This window comes from Amblyomma mixtum, chromosome 3 (assembly GCF_055824585.1).
Source record: "Amblyomma mixtum isolate Tamu chromosome 3, ASM5582458v1, whole genome shotgun sequence".
In the NCBI taxonomy this organism is placed as follows: domain Eukaryota; kingdom Metazoa; phylum Arthropoda; class Arachnida; order Ixodida; family Ixodidae; genus Amblyomma; species Amblyomma mixtum.
Window position 1 is genome coordinate 158,998,781 of NC_143014.1, and position 21,717 is coordinate 159,020,497.

Genomic DNA, 21,717 nt, shown 5'->3' on the forward strand with positions numbered 1-21,717 from the left:
ACAAAATTTTGACAGGTGGACTCGGAATTATCTCGCCTTTATTTCTCAGGCAGTCCAGTACTACAAAGACCCGCCGCACCAAAGAACACTCTTTACGGCCATTTTTCGTTGAAACAAATGCATACAAACACAATTTCCCCCCTCAAGCCAATTGTGCCTAGAATGCGCTTCCTAAGTCGTTTTTTTTTGCACTAACCTCGAAGCAGAACTTCATATTTTCTAAATGATACATGCTTAAAGATTTGCATTCAAAACTTTCCTGCATTGGTACGTATTGCTACGTCATCTATTTTGCTCTTTGCATGACATGTGTGTATTCATAATTATATTACGTGCTTTGTTTGTGTTTCCAGCCCCTCCGGTCTGGGTCTGCTTGGCCTGCAGTGTTCTGAAATAAATAAATAATTAAATAAATAAATAAATGAACGGCAAGTGTTTCTCATTTGTAATGGCTGGAAAAATAGAAAACGGTCTATAGCCTCTAGACATTATTTTTTTGTCCATTCTTAAAAAGAGGCCTAATAATACCTATCTTTTAAGCAGTTGGAATATTCCCTGGGTCGGCAAAACCATTCAACTATCATCATCATCATCATCATCATCATCATCAGCCTGACTACGCCCACTGCAGGGCAAAGGCCTTTCCCATGTCTTTCCAATTAACCCTGTCCTTCGCCAGTTGCGGCCATCGTATTCCCGCAAATTTCTTAATCTCACCCGCCCTCCTAACTTTCTGCCGCCCCATGCTACGCTTGCCTTCTCTTGGAATCCACTCCGTTACCCTTAAGGACCAGCGGATATCTTGCCTTCGCATTACATGCCCTGCCCAAGCCCATTTCTTCCTCTTGATTTCAACTAGGATGTCATTAACCCGCGTTTGTTCCCTCACCTACTCCGCCCTCTTCCGATGTCTTAACGTTACCCCTATCATTTTCTTTTCCATAGCTCGCTGCGTTGTCTTTAACTTAAGCTGAACCATCTTTGTTAGCCTCCACGTTTCTGCCCCATAGGTGAGTACCGGTAAGATACACCTGTTGTATACTTTTCTCTTGAGGGATATTGGTAAACTGCCATTCATGATCTGAGATAACCTGCCATATGCGCTCCACTCCATTCTTATTCTTCTAGTTATTTCCCTCTCATGATCTGGATCAGCTGTCACTACCTGCCCTAATCCTACTACTTCCAGCACCTGGCTACCAACTGCGAACTGCTGTTCCCTTGCTAGGCTGTTGAACATTACTTTGGTTTCCTGCATGTTAATTTTTAGCCCCACCATATTCTGCTCTGCCTGTCTAACTGATTGATCATGCTTTGCAGTTCTTGTCTTGAGTAGCTTAGCAAGGCAATGTCATCAGCAAATCGCAAATTACTCACGTATTCTTCATTAACTCTTATCCTCAACTGATCCCATTTCAGGCCCCGGAATACCTCCTGTAAACAGGCAGTGAATAGCACAGGCGAGATCGTGTCCCCTGCCGGACACCTTTCCTTATTTGAATTTTATTGCTGACTTTATGAATAACTATGGTAGCTGTGCAATCGTTACAAATATCTTCCAATATTTTCAGATAACACTCTTCTACACCCTGAGTCCGCAATGCCTGCATGACTGCAGAGGTTTCTACTGAGTCGAATGCTTTCTCGTAATCAATGATCACTTTATATAGGGGCTGCTTATATTCTGCGCTTTTCTCTATCACCTGATTGATAGCGTGAATATGGCCTATTGCCCAGTATCCTTTACGAAAGCCTGCCTGATCATTTGGTTGATTGAAGTCTAAGGTTGTCCTGACCCTATTAGCGATTACCTTCGTAAATATCTTGTAGGCAACAGACAATAAGCTGATCGGTCTGTAATTCTTCAAGTACCGTCGATGCAAGGAGGTTTGTTTGGCCTGAACCCATTTATGATGTTGCTGAGTTCTATTTCAGTTCGTTCTAAAAGAAATGCTGAGGCTAGTACCGAGTTGTTAAGCCTGCATGTATAAAGAACTCTATGCTCCACAGAGCGTGATGCGGCCGTGAAGTGTTCGTTGCATGAATAGGCCACATTAAGGTGGTCATCATGAAATCATGCTTAAGTGGCGCAGAAAACAAGACAAAATATAGACGGGAGAGGACACCACAGGTGTCGTATCCTGTCTCCCTTTTGTCTTATTTTCTGCGCTGCTTAAGCATGACCCCATGACAAATCGCCCAGTTTTCCGTTCTCATCATTAAATGTGTCAGCCAGCAATTCTTGATAAATGGCGCTCCTTTCTTAAGTTATTGGCAATACACCATGCCTTGAAACCGTTGTTCGAGGCTTTTTTGAACTCCTGAGTAAGGTAGGGTCATTGCGATGAACGCAAGCGCGCATTGACTCTTATTCTTACCATTTTAAACTCCTAATGTAGAGATTCATCTTCTGAGGAGCGTTTACAACGTCCCCAGAGTAGGTCTTTTTACTGGATCTTCTTTAGTATGCATGTCTCTATTTAGCCATTCCATGTAATCTCTTCTGTTCTTGAGCTGACATTATTTGGTGGCCATGTGTAGAAACTGACGAACTTGGTTATAAAAAAATTAGCAGTGGTTTAGCTCTGGTTAAACCTGGAGGATTGCTAAAGCAATATCTGCATGGCTACTCCTGCTGCTGAACTCTGGCTGAGCATAATTGTTGTTTCGCTATGGTTTCATCGAAGAGGCTAGACATGGTGATTATATATGTTCAGAATCATTTATTCACATCTTTTCGTCTTGGTTGTCCGGCACGATTGATGCAAAGACAGCCCGAGGGTCAATGAAGTAGCATGGCTCTTACTGCGCATCAGAGAGGAGACAGAGAGAAGCAACGGAGTGCGTGCGGCAGCGGCGGCAGCCCCGGCACGCTAGCTGTGCGCCGCTACTGCGCATGCGCAACTGGCGAGCGCGGCGGCGGCACCTCCGAGTCACTCGCGCAGCGACGGCGGCGGCGCGCCAGCTGTGCGCCGTGTGACGTCACTGCTCCTCACGCAGTGACGTTTATACATATAGGTACCCGTAAGGCGTTTATACATACCCGTTATACGTTTATACATATAGATAATTTATACATATAGGTACCCGTAAGGCGTATGCAAACCTTTGGTTTTTATAAATTTTCCCCGGTTTTCTGTCAGTGTCATCCATCACAAACGCTAATTCATGTCTTCACTAAAATGTGTTGTCGCGAAACCTAAGTTTTTGTGTTGTTTCACCGCGGAAGTTTGTTTAATCTATAACCATCATTCTGTGTTTATATGTATTTTATATTCTTCTGTCATTATGTATACCATTTCAACAGGAGGAAAACCTGTATATGTATTGAAGCTGCCCACTGCGAATATCAGACGGGAAACGAGGCCTTGTCAGCTCCATACCTTTTGCCTTGTCTTCCACTTCCAGCTGAAAGAAAAAAAGAAAAAAATCCACGCACAAGTTAACCGGGGACACTCTAGGCACACGACAGCCTGAAGCCACATGACCAGGTTAGTGACATTTATAGCAAAGAATAGACTTTCTTGGTTCAAACGACTTTGTTTTTAGCTTTTGCTTGTCTGGATCCAACGCTTCCTGTGAAGGTGCAACATGCGTCGAACATTCTGCGCATTTAGATAACGGACGAACCGTTCCTCGCTCGTGGCGGCTGTGTTGTCGTCTGTGTTCCTCGTTCTCCTGTCCTGTCTCATTGGCGCAGTACTAATCTTTTGTGCAATGAACCAACTAGCCCGCAAGAACGTTCTACCTCGTTTGCATGCTACTGAAGAATAAAAATATCTTGAAGTACACCTGTCTGACGATCTTACGTGGTCAACGCACATGAACCGCATCACTGCAGCATCCAGCCGATCCCTTGGCTATCTTCAACGCTCAATGAAGTTTGCCCTATAGCACATGAAAAATTACTAGCCTACACCACATTAATGCGCCCAAAATTAGAATATGCTGCCGCCGTTTGGAACCCACATGAGGAATACCTTTCTGAAAGCTTCCAGCTTGCCATTATTAAAGCAGCGTCGAAAAATAGCCAGTTTAGCCCTTTTTCATCGTTTATACTGTTCATTTTCGTTAAGCGTACGTCAAAAAGCACTCCCTGCTTTCAGCTCTTCACAAAAAGAATCAACAGGTCTCATACCCTTGCCCAAAAACTGAAACATTTGCGCAGTCTTTCTTCATCCGAACAGCAAAAGATTGGAACGGCCTTCCCAGTACCGCTTTAATAATAGAAAAAACTCTTGTATTCAAAGATAAGCTTAAAGACTGAGCTCCATGTACGCGAAAAAGTAAGCGACGCGACGAGGTGGCGCGGCGACGACGGCTGGCTGTCGCTCCGTCGCCCACCGGCCAAGCTCCATGCCGACAACGCGAACGCGAAATGGAGACGACGATCAGTGTTACTGGCATAATACATCGCAAAGCTGTTTGCGCCTATAACAAGAGTCACATTATTTGCAAGGATTAAAATTTTGGGCAGGAAAATGCCAAATAAAATGTGTTTACAGCTTTGTCATTTCATGTGGTTGTTACGGGCGCCGCCATGTTGCCTGAACGTGGGGCGCACACCTGTTTGAACCTCATGCGCTTTCTGACGTCAAATGACGAATACTCGCTAAGCCTAGCAATACTGCAAACACAGAAGCAATCTGAAAATCTTGGGTGTTTTATCGCTAAAATTTTGAGCTTGAGACAAGTTCAGACAAAGCGAAAGCTTCGTGCGCATTTAGTTTGCCGTGACGAATCGGTGGTGAAGCAAGAGGCCCAGCCAGAGCCGGCAAGAGGCCCAGTAGTGACGTACGCTGCCGGATTAGCTGCTATTGGTTAATCGCGTTAGCAACTTCCGGGCGACGAGCGAAATTTTCTGTGAGTGCAGATCCGAGCGACACGACAAGCGACACGGGCATTTCGCTTCGCGCGACGGCGTCGCTCATCGCTTGCCGCTGTCGCGTTCGCGTGAGTTTTCGCGTACATGGAGTTCAGCCTTAAATCTTTAGACGCATTTTAGGTTTTCGTGTACCTTTCCCCTCTAACGTTGACCTATTGCACTTTGTTTTACTATGCGGTTTTTACTGTTGTCTAATCTGTTATTGAATTCTTTTCCACCGTTCAGCGCTTCTTGCTGTCTTTTATTCTTGTCTTATTTTTTCTTTTGTATGCGAGAGCATTTGAGCATATCGCATTTTGATTTTCTGAGCTGTAACCTTGATGTTGGCATTGTACAGAATATGTTAGTTTTTGTTGATATTTCTGTAAAACCCACCCCTCATCTAATGCCCCTTTTTTGGGATCATTGAGGTACTAAAATAAATAAATAAATAAACCTGTAGAACGTAGAATTGTGTGAAATAAGGCAGCGGCTGATACTGTGAACGTACAAAGTAGAGGAGTACTTGACGCATCAGAGACGGAAAAGCTTTCCTTTCTACGTCAAAAATCACATCTCGCACTATGAGAGACCGAAAACGGACGTTCGGGAAAATGTGCAAAGGCTTCCACCAAAGGCAGCAGACCGCACCGTCGTAGGAGACGACTAGGGTGCCTCGATGGCGGGCAGGCATCGAGGCTAAAGCCCCTTGATAATTTGAAAGTAGCGTCTTTCTGTGAACTATGCAGCCGCGCCGCGCACCCTTGCCGATCCTCCTCTCTCACCTCTCCCATCGGCGCTTTTCTCAACGGTGATTGGCTTCGCGGGCGGTCTCCGGGAAAAGCGCGCGGAAAGTTCGCTCTTTTTGTGTTTTGATTTTTCATCGGCGCCATTTTTTTTGCCAGCCGCCGCTGCTACGATCGAGCTCCCTGCCATTGCGCGCTTGCACTTCGCGTTATTCGCGCTCTTTTAGTGCAGCACTATGCCGAGTTGCTGCGCATTTCAGTGCACAAGCCGGCGTGAAAAAGCCTTTGTTCTTTTCGCGATTCCGAGCGGCAAGAAAGACAGCATTAGAAGAAAAAAGCGGCTGCACAACATCGGCCGCAAGAACTTTATCCCGACGAAGACTGTCCACCTCTGCGAGCAACTGTGCATTTCTTTCAAGCGACTGCGTATACTGAAACTGCATGCATGCGCATCACAAAGCCAACAACCTCACTTAATTCACTGATCATTTTGCGTCGTTATGCGTGTTATTGCTGTCACTTCATGGTTCCGCTCAACGTGCTATAATAGCGGCGGCTGATGCATACAATGTGTGTGCATGTGTTAGCAAGTGTGAAAGCAAAAGTGTTGGTATGCGTGCAGCGGTATCCGCGGTGCGGTAAATTTTTCGAACCTCTGGTAATGGTGCACATCGGAGTAATGCGGCGCATGTCCCGAGCGAGATTTAACCGTGATTTTTTTTTTGAATGGAACTTGTATAACGATCTACGCTTATTTGTTGTTTTGCTAAATCGTTATGCTTCTACCAGGCGAGATTATCAATGCCACATTCTCGGAAAAGACCTCATATTGCATTCACATAAATAATTCATTTTTTAATCACTTCAGTGTTTTCCATTGTTGCCTGAATGTAGTCAAGTATTGTAAATATCCAATGCATGCCATTTTTGTATATTCATTGCTACAGTTTGTGATCATTTGCTTTAGTTGAGCATGGTCGCGTAGCCTTTTGTTGAATACATCATCCGCTCAAAAACTATAGGTCTACATCTGAGCTGTTTCATTTCCCTAAGTATGTTTTTGTTTTCTCTGTTTTGTTTTGAGGACTGCACCCAACGGGTGACAGATGTCCACAGCTGGCTTATTCGTGGTTTTTATGTATATTTTCGGCGTAAAACTACACGACTCATCTGTAATAAACATTGCATCTGAAAAACTGTGCTCCATATTGTGACTGTATTTACACTCAAGACTTATATTAGTCAGGCACTTGCTTTTGGAAAGCCTTGACTGTGGCTGACCAAATTGCTAAGCTTTCTCTTGGGTTTTGTCACGGTCGTTGCACTCAGTTTTTTTCTTTCCTAACGTAACATCTCTTTAAGCGGATTTAAAAAGGAATAGAATGTGGGCGGAAAATGCTTAAGTGTGCCAAACTTTGGGGGTGGTCTACCTAAATTTGGAAGCCAACACTGACTTTCCCATAGTCAAATTAGGTTGGACCCCAATGTTGGTCAAATATGGACGACGTCAAATTTATGGGTTTGAGAGAGACAAATTTTGGGGATAGCCCACCTAATTTTGGAGCTCACCATTGAATTGGCCATATTAAAATTAGGCTTGACACCAATTTTGATGAAATTCGGACAAGGTCAAATTTCGGTGGTTGAGAGGGCCACATTTTGGGGTGCGGACACTTTCCTTGGATGACGGAAAATCGGTGCTCGGATCTTTGGCTCTCGGCTTCTGCTCGACATCACTTCAAGGTCGCCGACAGCGGGAGCTGAAATCGTTTCATGCTTAATAGAAAAAAGTTCATATTCGTTTTCAAGCCGCCGCGAAAATTCTCAACTAGAAAAACGATTAAGCCGTTGCATTGGCACTGCGCGGTGCCAAACTCAGACTGAACCTTAATGAAAAGTTTTAGGACGGCCATCGAAGCAAATGACCCAGCTTGTTCCCAGCAACCATCCCACTTCTGAAACTCCACTCGTGAACGACTTCATAAACTGTACTTACGCGATAATTAGTTCGAAGTTAATCTACATTTAACTAAACATTGGTATGCTGAAAATATTCAGGAATGTTCAAATATATTGTAAATATTAGGCTTCATATACTATGCCGTGTTGAGACAGACGGTATTGAAAAGTCAAAAAGAATGTGAGATGTATGCAGCAAGTGGTTTTGTTCGTGCCGCAAGCGCTCGTAATTGGCACTTTCACTGCGCGTACGAGACGCTAATTCATGTGGCTCGTGGCAGTCACGCGTGTCGCATGCCTCCTCGGCGTGTCCCCGTCATGTCACAAGCGTTTGCGGGTAGGTAGGCTGGAAACGCTGATTGGTCAAAAAAATATGCCGTCATACGCGTGACGTCATAGGTCACGTGATATTTAATGACGTCATGTTTGGTTGGGGACAGGCATGTTTTCCCTAGATTTTTCCCCGCCCCCGCTCGTCAGCGGACGGGGCTGCTCGCGAGGAGCCGAGAGGCGAGGAGGCAGCGGCGTGCACTGCAGCGTTGCCTCCTCGGCGTGTCCCCGTCATGTCTTTCGACCCGCCGCGGTGGCTCAGTGGCTATGGCGCTCGGCCGCTGATCAGAAAGACGCGGGTTCGATCCCGGTCGGGGTGGTCGAATTTCGATGGAGGCTAAATTCTAGAGGCCCGTGTACTGTGCGATGTCAGTGCACGTTAAAGAACCCCAGGTGGTCGAAATTTCCGAACCCCTTTCACTACGGCGTCCCTCATAGCCTGAGTCGTTTTGCGACGTTAAAACCCCAATAAACCATAAACCCATGTTCTTCAGTGCGCGCGCGAGATTAAAAAGCGCACCTGTCGCGCTGCGCTCTCACACTGCATGCCTGCTTCCGTGCATTTCTTGCGGACTCCTTTCAGTCATACCATGGCTATACTATTGACCAAAAGGCTTCTTAAACAGTTATTTCAAGTTCTATTGCTATGTGTAAAGAATATGTTTGTAGCAGGTGCGTGAGCCCGAACAAAAGAAAACTGTTTTTATTCCCCTTCAGTATTCCTGCTTATCGAGACTTGAGCATTTATATGTTGCAGTACAACTTTTTTCAGGCATCACAACTGATGTTTCGATGTGTTTGGTACATATTCATCTTCAGACATTTCATGTCTGTTGGGTAAAAAAAAATATACGAAATAATACTTGACTGCATCAATTGTGACTGAGGAAACTAGCATCACGTATAGCATGCTCTTGAAATTCCTCTAGCTGTTGCACAGAAGTCTGTAATCGACTTCATTGTAGCTTCATAATTGCACCATTTAAACTCTGCACATAGCTCTTTTTTCACAAAAGGAAATGTGATTAGGTTTCTGAATAGAGCTGTGCACGGGCCGCAATTTCGAACCCGCGCCCTGCCCGGGACTTAACCTACCGACAGGAAGCCCGGTCCGACACTGAAGGACCCTGAGCACGCTCGTGCTCGGCCCGACCTGCAAAGCGGCGACGACACAAAAAGAGAATTTCAGGAAAATGAGTTTATTTCAATGACATTCAAATTTTGACCTCGCATTCCAGATCACAGTTTGGGATTATACAGAAGACACAACGCATAAAGGTATAGATTTATCACTCTAAATATGCAAGTTGTTCATTGATGATGGCTTGATCGAAACAAGAGCGGCGCTCTTTCATTACGAATCCTGCGGCGCTGAAATTTTTATCGCTGCTTGAATTGGTGGCCGCAACGGCTAATACTTTCATAGCAAGAAGAGAAACGCTTGAAGTACGAAGGGGAATGACAGACGTGGTGTCGTAAGCCATGGATGGCGTGCCACGACAGGAAGACTTTTTGACTTGTCAGAGGATAAGCGAGCAAATAAGCGACATGGCGGCGCTATCCTGCGAATGCCGATGTGGCCGCGACGTCCCTGCTTCTACTATTCACGGGAAGGCACGGTGCTGTGTTCACTTCGCTGACAAGCGATTACGGCGAAACGCAGCACTGCGCCAGAATAGTACGAGCTGAGCCGTAGTCGAGGCGCCAGCGACATTCTCTGTGTTCGTATTAACTTTTTTGTTTGCCCACCCCTCATGTAATGTCCCCTGTGGACCCTTGAGGAAACAATAAATAAATAAATTCTTCTAATGCCATTCATGTGGTGGGGGCCCCCCCTTCGCTCTCGCCCGCGACTATTGTCCGTCTCCCCGGCCGGAACCGGAGAGAGTAGCTCCTGCCGGGTAGGCGGACAAGAGAGAAGGCTGCCGGCTCTGCGGTGCGCTGCGAGTGGCGAGTGGAAGAATTAAACTTTTCCCGATGTGCTGCTGCAGCGCGACTCCGTGACCCCGCGACCTCGCGTGCGCCGTACGCAGCCCTGCCTCCGCTTCCCAGAACCATCCTTTCTTCTTACAAGGCGCCCAAAACTGGTTGCTTTGCCCCAACGTTGGTACTTGCTAGAACGAAAAATGCGTTTCCAGCCCCAGCTAGCTTTTTTTTTTTTAGCGTTTGTACTATCCTCCCGACCTTGTACATTCCCTCCTGGATGGTCTAGACACAAATCACTTCCGGCTGTGCATGCAAGACGCCCAGCGCACCACAGCCATATTCGCACTTGCACATATATGATACATGCTTTGCCCAACTTAGAGCCCTGGGCGTTTGGTTGTAACACCGTATGGCGCGTAATGCATTCCCATCAGGCAGAATTAAAATATGAGAAAATTCATCGCAAGATATATTTCCTTGTATTCTCCAAGTAAATTACTTCTATACTAACTCCTCCCTTCTGAAGTGACCAAAAGATAAAACAACTCAGCGTGTGAAAAAGGTGAATGCAAAAATACACTACTTTTGTGCAAAATTCACAGGAAGTGCACTTAAATTGCCACAAGTGCATGGCCAATTAAGGAAAAAAAAAAACAAGGGCAAAGGACGGAGACGCACAACAGGAACACAGGATGACGCTGTGTTCTGTGGTCCTGTATTCTGTGTTCCCAGTTCTGTATCCCCGTCTTTTGCGCTGGTTTTCTTTCTACAATCGTGAACCAATTAACTCGCCCAGCTCTCCACTCTACTGGACCAATAAGGCATCAAGCTTCACAGTGCATTAGTGTTATATCTTACGCTACATATTTTCGAATTGTTTTTGCTGCGAAACAGGTATAAGAGGTCGGCATACACGTCTTTCATTTGCTTAGGAAGAAAGCAGCGCAGTCAAGAAAGTTGCTCCCTCCTGCCAGTTAAAATTTAAAAAATGCGGTTTTTTCAGCGCCAGTATAAATTCTTTGCATGCTGACGGCATGTTGAAATTTTCGTTAATGCACCGTAATAATTATCTCATGAAGCCCCAGCTCTTGTGGCCCAGGACGAAGAGTACGATGATTTATGGCAATATTTGAAGTGCATTTTTGAGCCAAGTTCTTATTGCTCTAAGTTCTCCTAAGCAAAGAAAACTGAAAATTGCGATAATTTTGATAATGCTTTATGGAGCTAACACTACCAGGGCGTGGTAAATAAACAAAAAATAAATTCTTTGATAAAGGCCTGTACGCTGCACTTGTGCTGCTCATTTATTTCATGCTGTCCATTTTCTCAGTGCAGTGTCTTCTTTGATAGGCATATTTCTGGCTCATTACATACTTTGCTTCGGTTCACAATTCTTCTTTTAGCTATATTTCATCCACTTTCCTGCCATGATCTCTATTCAAACGTAATTTGTGTAATTTTGCTTTGTCCGGGCTCCTGCAATGTTCTAGTATATATGAATGATGTGAAGACCTGTTTCAAGCTGTTGCACTATAATTCAGTCTAACCTCCTCGATCACGATCACCTAAGCCTTTCCTTATCTGTTGCCATACTTTTTTATGGAAACACTTAAAAACAAACCACCATGATCTATTTCAGTATTGTTTTATTTGCCGATCTAATTTTTTCGAAGATAACATGGAATCCCAACTCCCCTTTAATGTCCCCGTTCTCGTCTCGAAGTCGCGAATTTTTAGATGTGCGCTCAGGGACTATAACAAGGGACTATAACAGCCAACGCGGCGAATACGCTAGATTTAATCCTGACAAATCGATCTGTCATAGTCTCACCTATTACATACCTGCCAGGCATCAGCGACCACTTGCTAATGCACTCTGACATTAATCTAGCCACTCCGAACACTAACAAAAAGAAAAAAATAATAATACGAGACTACAACGGAGCAAATTTTCAGGCGATAAATAATGAACTATTTTTTTTATCGATGCTTTCCCATAGCTTTGGTGTCCGCAGCATTCAAACCAACTGGAGCATGTTCACAGCTATAGTCACCCAACTCACAGAACAATACACTCCTGAACGCACTGCTACCACCCACTCAATAGCTCCCTGGTGTAATAATAACATTAAACGTTTATCTAACAAAAAGAAAGCCTCTACCGCATCGTAAAGTTCTCGCCAACTAGTGAGTGATCGGACTTCGTATTCAGCGGCTTCCAACATGTATGTTCAGGCGCTCAAAAGCGCTAAAAGCACTTCCACTCACATGTAACCACCAATGTCAAAAATTCTCGCGGGTCATTAATCCTTCCACCGATGATAGTTTTGCGTTATCTGACCCGTTAGGCGACCCCATCCCTTCCGACGTTTGCGTCACGATTCTTAACCGCGCAATCACTGACAACTTTACACCCATATCTGATGTATACATATGCCTACAACTCACCACTTCAACTATGTTTTTATGCCACCTATAACTGTTGCTCCTACTGGTGTGAATAAGCTTATTGATGGGCTCAGTGTTCATTCCGCTCCGGGTTATGACTGCGTTACTTAAAAAGCACTGCAGCTTATTCGCCCATTATACTAACCAAACTTTTCCAGCATTGACCAGTCAATGCTGCTACTGAGTGGAAGATCGGAAAGGTGGTTACAGTCTACAAATCCGGCAGCAAAGCATCCCCTATTAATTATCGTCCCATATCCCTTACCAATACTTGACACAAAATGTTCAAACATATAATATTCACCAACCTTGTTAACTTCCTTTCATTGAACAACTTTTTTATGTGAGCGCAACATGGTTTTCGAAAACCTGACTCTTGCGAAACACAGTTAATATAGTTTACGCATGCATTGCACTGTATTCTAGATATATCATCACTAACTGACTGTATATTTCTGGATTTTTCAAAGGCTTTCGACGATGTATGTCACAACCTTTTGGCTCACAAACTAAAACATCTGGATATTGACTGTAACTTATTGAAATGGATTGAATGTCTACTTAATCGCTCACAATTAGTTTTTGCTAGCGGTTATAACACCTGTTTTACAGAGGTGTCTTCCGGAGTTCCACAATGTTCAGTTCTTGGACCCTAGCTACTGTTCCTGATTTAACATTAATGATCCCCGCTCTCTTATGGATTCTCATATTCACCTATTCGCTGATGTTTGCGTCATTTTTAGAGAAATAACCAACACTAACAACCTTACATTACTTCAGTCAGTGGCGGTCACAGAGAGTGGTTTTAGGGGGAGCGGACAGACTGCTGTATATAAAAAAAGAAAAAAATAGAAATAACGATTTTTTATTTTATTTGCACAAAAATTTTTTTGCGCTTTGTTATTAAAAAATAAATGGCGAAAGGTATAGACGTTATACCATTACTCAATCTTTGAATGTTAACGTTTACGCGAGCAATATTCATTTCGATACCAGGGGAAACGAGTCGACGTCTGAGATATCCCGCCACGACATGTCCACTAAGGTCAAAGCACCTGCCCGGACTTTTCACCAGTGGGGTTAGCGGCCTTCATTTCTCAGTACTGGGAAGTGGCTTTGTTCCGCCCTCAGTCCCCTCCTTCAAGGCGGCTGGTCGGCGCTCCTTGTCAAGCCAGAAAGGGATGGTCCCCTCGCTGGCATCGCTGTGTCCCATGGTGGGATAAAGACATGAATGGGTGGCTCCCTTCCCCCCCTCCCCCGCTGACGAGGTTGCTGGCCACCGCAACCGCAGGTGTATGGCACCGCCGTCGCCGCCGCGCCGGCGGCATGGCAAGACAACGGTGGCGGCAAGGCAGGAACACGATTCCTCGACAATCACAACGAATTGTGCTCGTATAACTATCAACGTGTAGAACGTGGATTTGTGTGAAATAAGACAGCCGCTAACAAGGTGAACGTAAAAAGCAGGGGACTACTTGACGAGATCGCCATTGACTTCAGTGCGAAGAATGGTGAATGCAGCTATATATGAACAAATGCAAAGTCATGCGTGTATCTAGAAAAACTTCCGTCCCACCTCACTACTACATCGATAACATTTCGTTGAAATCAGCCTCATCATATAAGTGCATCGGCGTCCACATTACTTATATCTTAACTGGTCTCTTCATACCGAGAACACAATTGAAAATGCTAATCGCATGCTTTGCTACTTACGTCGCAACTTCTTTAACGCTCCTTCCAATTTGAAACTATTGCTTTATCAAACACTAACACGATAAAAACTCGAGCATGCAACACGTGTATGGCACCCTGCTCATGACAACTTCATTAATGATCTTGAGCTGGTGCAAAATAACTCTGTGCGTTTAATCCTTGTTAACTACAACCGCACAGCGAGTATAACTACTATGAAGTCTAATATCTGCCTCCCATAACTGACATCGCGTAGAAAATTGTTTCGTATCACCCTGTTCCACAAGCTGTACCATCATCCCGCTCTTCGTGATCACCTCATCCCCCATACAATTTCTGTATCCCGCCGCATTGATCATGATCACAAAGTCGGAAGTATGTCATGCAACAGAAAATGCTGCTCGCAGTCATTCCTGCCGCGAACCTCATGAGACTGGAACCACCTTCCCGCAGAAGTTGCCGGCACTGAAAATTATGAGCAGTTCCGCGTAGCACTAGCTAACATTGTATATTCAGGCGCTGTTTAATATTCATGTAATCAACTGTATTTTTCTCTCAGTTTTCGTATATTTACCATTGAACAAACAGAGTAATATGCAAGCCTCTTACACAACATTCACTAATATTTCTTTCTTTCTGTAATAACGATTTGTAGACAGCCTAAAGACTCATATTTCACTGACGTGAAGGTTCATTTTTCACAGTCACAGTTCCATACTGTAGAGCGCAGGATAGCGCTTGTGCTGCATCGTTCTTCTTCTGTGTGTGTCATTGTAGGCGCTATTGTTTATTTTCTCAAGTACTATGCACCATGTACCCCAAACTGAAGTTCTTCTAAATCTTCTTTGATATTAGCAGCTGCAAATTCAAGCCTTCTGCAGGATTTGAAGGAGGCCCAAGGAGCCGAGGATTAATTTTATGCATATGTAAATGTAAACAGCTAATCTATCTGTACTATTGTAACTTGCATTCTCTTTTTTGCTTTATGCGCTGTTCTTATATTTCGTGCCATAGTGCTGAATGTCGTAATTTTTGTATGTATTATAGTGTAAATTGATACTATATATGTGCTTTCAAAGTGTTTTCCTTTTCTTTACTGTAATGCGCGATTGTAATGTTTATCTCTTATATTGTTTGGTGTACTTTCCATGTTCTTTTAAAGCGCCAACTTGTTTTTCCTACGTTCAAAACTGTCATCTAATGGTCCCCTGGGCCTTGTCAAGCTGTGTGCACAGCTTTTAGCTTAGGGTGACCAGCCAGATTTTTCTGGTAAATAAAGTGCATTGACTGATTTATTAATTCGTTGATATGCAACTTACAAATGATTGGAAATGAGGGGAACATGTGCACAGGGCGGAAAGCGCGTGGTCTCCCAGGAAACACTGAGGTGGCCCCGAGAAGGGCCTTTAGTAAGGACGACATCCGTTTTGTGCCTCTTCACTAAGCAGCGACGACACTGCGTGCGCAGTCCTCGTTTTGCCCGAGCTGTCGAAGCAATCCTTGGTAAAAAAAACACGAGGGAACAAAGTCGTGCTGTGTATGCAGATGCGATCGCCTCGTGGTTCCATTCACGGCGAACAATCATCCGGCAAGCCCGGCTTTTTCGACGGATTCAGGAAACGACTGAAAAGAACAAAAGTAAGGAGCGAAGAAAGGTACACTGCTTACAGGTTAGAACACAAAAAAAAAAACAAAGCTAGGCGCTGCACTCGGTTAACCCATTCAACGAGGCGTGGCGTGAGCTTTAAATCCGATTTCGACAATGCGTGAGAAGTCGCTAAAGAGGCAAAGGCACACTGCACTGGGTGAATGATATAGATAGACTAAGCGCAAGTCATAACTTCTCTAAAGCCACACTGCACTCGTTTAACCCTGCAACGAGGCCTAGCGCGGGTTCTGATGTCTGGCGCCGATTTCGACAAAGAGAGGGAACACGGCCGCGAGATTGGATGCCCGCAATCTTCCAGGAAGCAATGAAGCGGCCCTGAAAAGGGCCGTTTGGAGCAGCTCTTCAACGTCAACCTACAGCGGCGTGGCGGCGAGCAGTAGGCCCAGCGTCCGCGGCGAACAATGACATCGGCTTCCGAGAAGCATATCCAGGGAACCATGCTGCAAAAAAAAAGTTTCGTTACAAGCACCGAAATTTGGTGAGCCCTCAATGCACGAGAAAACTTGCGACAATGTAGTTCAGTCCTTACCTCGGGGTTGAGAATGCGCACGCCCGACAAGCGCGTCAGCGTAGCTGTCAAACGGCGGTTCTCAAAGCGCGCCTGATGCGGATCCTTGTAGTGCCGCGGCAAAAACTTTAAATACGAGCACGACACTAGCACGTGCTCCTGGCGAAACGACGCAAGCCGCAAGCAAAAACTGCACAGAAATTTCAGCTGGCTGTCGCCGACGAGCGCACCACGCACGAACGCCATAGCTGCACACGCCTCGAAACGAACGCGCGCGCCGAGGATCACGAAACGAATGCCAGCTCACCACGCACGCGCGGCGCGGCGGGTGCACCTAGCCAGGCGCTCTAGGGAGAGGTCGAGAAAGGCGCGCAGACGCCACGTCCGGTTGAGAACGAGGGCGAAGTCAAAAAACGTCACGGAGAAGCGCATCTCATCGACCAATCAGCGTTTCCAGCCTGCCTACCCGCAAACGCTTCTCTTTAGATATCTTTCGTACGCGCTAGTTTCGTGCCTGCGCCGAGGATTGGCGCTGCGCGGAGCGGGAGCATAGAGTTCCTGTATATGCTACCAAAGGTAATGCAGGAACTCTACGGGAGCAGAGAGAATATTTAAAGACCCATGCAGAACATCTCAAGACGACAGGAAAGAGGAACGCGGCCATAATGAAGCAGAGAGCCCTATGGGGATAATAGATACGAAGTAACACAAGACTGTGAAGTGGTGTTATTGTTCCAGGGTTGAGATTTGCGAACGCTGGACTGTACTTAACATACAGTGTGCTACTTAAACTAGAAATTAACCAGAGAACTGTTCGGAATGGATAGGAAAGAGATGAAGAGGTACATGGATATATGGGCTGGTCGTCCTTTGAGGCAGAGGAAGCATAGAGCAAAATATCATTTGAGGAGAGGCTAAGAAAAATGAATGAGAAGAGGTGGGAAGGCATAGTCTTCAGGAACTTGTACAGTAAAAGCGTGAACACACGGTGGAGGAAAAGGGCGGGAAAGCTTACGACAGGCTATGCAGGCAACAACAGGTAAAACAAAGTTGGCACGAATGCCAAAAAAGAAAGTCCGCGAAAGCAAGGCTACTAAGTGGAGACAAAAAATGGCAACAAAAGATTCATTCAGTGAATACGGAGCTGGAACGAGCGAAATCCGGAAGAAAGCGCTGTATGGTAACTGAAGAGGCAGTGTCCTTTTATTTGGGCCTTGATGAGGCTGCCGTAGAACCCGGCAGTATAGGAACAGCGTATAGTAGGAACAGCGTATAAAACAAGAAATATGTCGCGGTAGACTGCAAAGTTATGCATCACGTCCAACGTTCTGGGACAAAATTTTCAGTCTTGGAAAATTGTAAGGTAGTGTTGCGCAAATATTGAAGGTAAAATGGTCCATTCTTTCGATGTGTAGCAAAATCTTTCTTTTAATGTCGAGCAGTTAAAACTGTTCGAGCAGTTAAGAAATCGAGCAGTTAAGACTGCCATGGAAAACCAAAGAGGAACGCTTTTGACGATAGTAAACACGTTAATAGCAAAAAAATGCAAGCCTGTCGCCAGGAGATCTGCGGACATACTGATTGTTATAGCGAAATCTCACAATATATAAAAAATGTGTTCATAAACACTTTCCCGTTATAGAATGGTTTTGTCCAGAATTGTCGGACATGTCAGATATGAAAGATATGCTATTAGGATCGGGTGAGCGTGGTCGGGCCGGAGAAGGGACGAGGAAGGCGGGAGACGGGGTTACGAAGGGAAAAACAAGGGAAAGAGAACTTTATGCAGGAGTCAGCAGGAGTGCTCTGGAGTCTCAAAACAACTCCCGTTAACACGGATTCCCCAGATCCCTGTCTGGGGAATATAGTCCGAAGGATGACGTCCAATAGCATGAGCAGACGTGGACTCCGGAGGTACCACCCACGGCTGGGGCGGCGTCGGGCTGTGGGGGTCTCTCGCAGCTCGGTTGATGGGAGAGGGTAGAGGCTCAGTAATTAAACACTGCTGTCTTTCACTCAGCACACCACCACTCTGTTCGTTGACCCGAGGGTCGACTCGGCCACGGAACGCCGCCATCGTCGCCGCATCTTCGGCCTTCGGCGATCTTTGACCTTCGCCGCTGCGACCATGGTCCCACGGTCCTGGAAGGTCGCTGCCTTAATCCACTTAGGCAGGAGGGGAGCGCGAGCTCCCTTAATCCACACAGGCAGAGGGGGGGGGGGGGGGGCATCCCAAACCCAACAATGCTGAGCCTTCCAGTAGCTTTTGGTTTCAGGGAAAGTGAAAGCAAAATTAACTCATCAGCAGTATAAAAGTCTAGAATACTGGCGGCGTAATATCAGAGTGGAAAAAATGCACGAACCGTCGCAGAAATCAAAATAATATAGGCTTCGAGCATAAGAAATAGACTAAAACGGGAAAGCACCAGAATAGGATTGATAGTAATAAACGAAAAAAAAAGTACGAAGTAAATAAAAAAAAAAGCTTGGACACTTGAGAAACTAAAGTGTTGAGAGGCGAAAGCCGAGGACACTATGCCGTGACGACTTCCGGTGGATGTGACGTCACACCGTTCCCGTGGCTATATAGATACCCAAATTGTACATCTTTCGGAGATTTTAAGTGTTAATTACGCTTAATTACACATTTCTCTAACTAATTTGACACAAATCCGACGTTTTTCCGACCATTCTGTGACAGTTTTCACTATGCCGTGACGGCTTCCGGTGGATGTGCCGTCACACTGTTCCCGTGGCTATATCGACGTCCGCGCTATTTCGACGCAATTTCTACATTTTGCCTATAATTAATGAACTAATTCATCTACAGTCATCAAATTTGGCTTAGGTTAATTTTTTCCTCCTCTACCTGAAGGAACTATTGGTTTTCTACTATCTTTTTTAGTTCCCGAGTTAAACGCGTGTGACACGCTCTGTTAACGGATGACAGTATGAGCCATTAAAGGCATTAGCCTTAAAAGCCAATTTTATTTACTAGGCAAGGTAGCGCGCAGCGCTCCACTTCAAAGGTGATGCCTACAGTACTTACCTGTCTAACTAGCCTGATAGCGTTAGGCCCAAGTCTAGTCGAGATGTCAAAGGGCCCACATATGATTGATTCACTTGTATGTTTTTATCACCACGTCCAGCGAAATAAAACTGAATTTCAATTATCCGCGTGTGGCTTCGGCAAAGCGTGGGCGGTTGTACATCAACACACGCTCGGGCAGGTGGCGCCTTGAATGTACCATGCTACTGCAAATTGCTTTCTTCTCTCGCGAGGCTGTGTTACGGCGTTGCAGTTGGCACGAGAAACTTAACTGCACATAGTCAGCGTGCAAAATAAGTTAATAAAGAAGCACCAAAACTTATTCCTTTCCTGCCCCATTTCTCTGCCTTTATTCTTTGTCTCATGGCGCAGTTCAGGCGTCGGCCCAGAGCGAGACAGTTAGCGCGCTTTTCCTGTCGTTAGGAATTTCTCTGCCTCTCTAGGTGCGTCGAACGGCGCTGGAAAGGGGAGCTCGACGTAGCGTTCTCTCTCCCTGGGATTATAGTCATCGCCTACGGTAAAAGTCGCAATACACTGCCATGCATGATGCTAGACCACTAATGGTTTGTAGACTCATATTTCGGCAAAAGGTTCCCATGGAGCCAGTGCGTACTCCAGCGGGCATGTCCTGTAGCACTGGGGCTGATTGAGGGCATACTAGCACCGAATTTTTGTGCAGCCGCAGCCTGTATAAAGCAGGGCAACCCTGTTCTCTCCGGTAATAATGACAGGAAACTTAGTGTGACGGAAGCAGAATACGTCCTTGCATGGCAGGACTTCAAATTCCAGACGGAAAAACCTGCGGCTAAAATTTTTGTGTTATCTATTCTTCGCGAATAGGTGCTGATAGACGGAAATGTATCGAATCTTCTTCGCTTGCATCCCAAAGAAGAGATCGGCTGCACAAAATTAGAGGACTTTCGTTTTCAATATGACGTCTCTCGATTGCGATTTTTTCTTGTGCTGGCAGCCCACAACTGCAATCCTCTTCCACCGCATATTGCACAACTCACGTCGGTTTGCTGCCTTTTGCAAACCAGTGAGAGCAATCAGACATGTCCGCGCAGTGTCCAATTACTCATGCAGACTGCCAGTGCAACTTACAGATGTACCCAGAGTGATTGGAGCGCCAGAATGACAGCGGAAGAGGTCTTCAGAGCATTTCCTTCGTTCGACGCTAACGGAGACGCAGGTGGTCGAATTAATCCCAGGCTCTATACATACCATACCATACCATACCATACCATACCATACCATACCATACCATACCATACCATACCATACCATACCATACCATACCATACCATACCGTACCATACCGTACCGTACCGTACCATACCATACCATACCACACCATACCATACCATACCATACCATACCATACCATACCATACCATACCATACCATACCATACCATACCATGCCATGCCATGCCATACCATGCCATACCATACCATGCCATACCATACCAATTCCTTATTGTGCGCACCACAGATTATCAGTTTGGCGGACGAAAAAGCGGTGTGTGTGGGACGTTTTGGTGTGTGACTCATTCAGAGGGTATATGCATGTTGAAATAGTTAACACGTTTAGGGCAGCCGTTAACCGTTAATGATGCACGTCGGGCGGGAGTATTGCCTCGACACTCATTCCTCATAGGATATTCCGCTGCTTTTTGCATGGCCTTCTCGTTGAAAGTGATTATTTCAGCGCAAACTCGTGGTGCGGCTCGCATATGCATACATCATATATGGGCAGTTGCTGATACGTCTACAAATCACGTAATTCAGGCTGTCCTATAAGTTACTGTAAGAGCGAATTGGTTAAGTGTGTTTATTTCCTCATCGTAAAAGCAAAAGCGAGTGGTTCAAAAGCATACGGCTCAGTCTACGCGTCACTGGTTGGTCGCGTTCGCTTAACCTCGTGGAAATGCAAAGCGGCCCTGGCCGGCGGTGTGTCTACTCCGCGAGTTCGACGTATGGCTCTTGGTAAGAGACAATTTGTGCAGATTATTTCCTTTTTGTCCCATAATCCCAATGCTGCAGCCTCCCTCGCGAGTGCAGTTATACTGAAGGCCTGATGTTTAGCTGTGAAAGGGCGAATTTTTTTTTTAAATATCTGTTCCGAATGCACTAGTTTGGAACATGTCATCATTGTCCCACAGAAAAAGGATCACACTTTATTCATGGACTGTGCAAATTAAATTAACAAATAGTGCGTTCGCCAGAAACGTACCCAAGGGGAGGGGGCGAGGTGTTGAGGGAGCCTATAGGTCACCGATGAAATCGAGCTCGACCACCCCGTCCCCCCGTCCTCTAGCTTTCAATTTTCCTAACAGCGCTCTCGGTCGCCTTGCATCACCCAGCACCTCGCCACCCCGCCTCCTCCGGCATAAGAAATTACCGTGGGCCTCTCCAGAAAAAAAAAAAGTTCTGGATACGTGCCTGGTGCTGGCTATATTTAATTTACCTTTTGTCACAAGTTACCTCGTGGACTAACTACGTTCCAGTCATATTTCTGAAG

The 21,717-nt window shown here is 45.5% G+C and overlaps 1 protein-coding gene across 1 annotated transcript in view; it reads right to left on the reverse strand.

Moving 5' to 3' along the window:
* Positions 1–20,251, reverse strand: part of LOC149352501 (luciferin 4-monooxygenase-like) — a 67,249-nt gene extending 46,998 nt beyond the window's left edge. The window contains exon 1 of the mRNA XM_089575699.1: positions 20,208–20,251. Within this exon, the coding sequence (XP_089431825.1) occupies positions 20,208–20,251 (44 nt within the window). The remainder of the gene's footprint in view (positions 1–20,207) is intronic.
* Between the last annotated feature and the right edge of the window lie 1,466 nt (positions 20,252–21,717).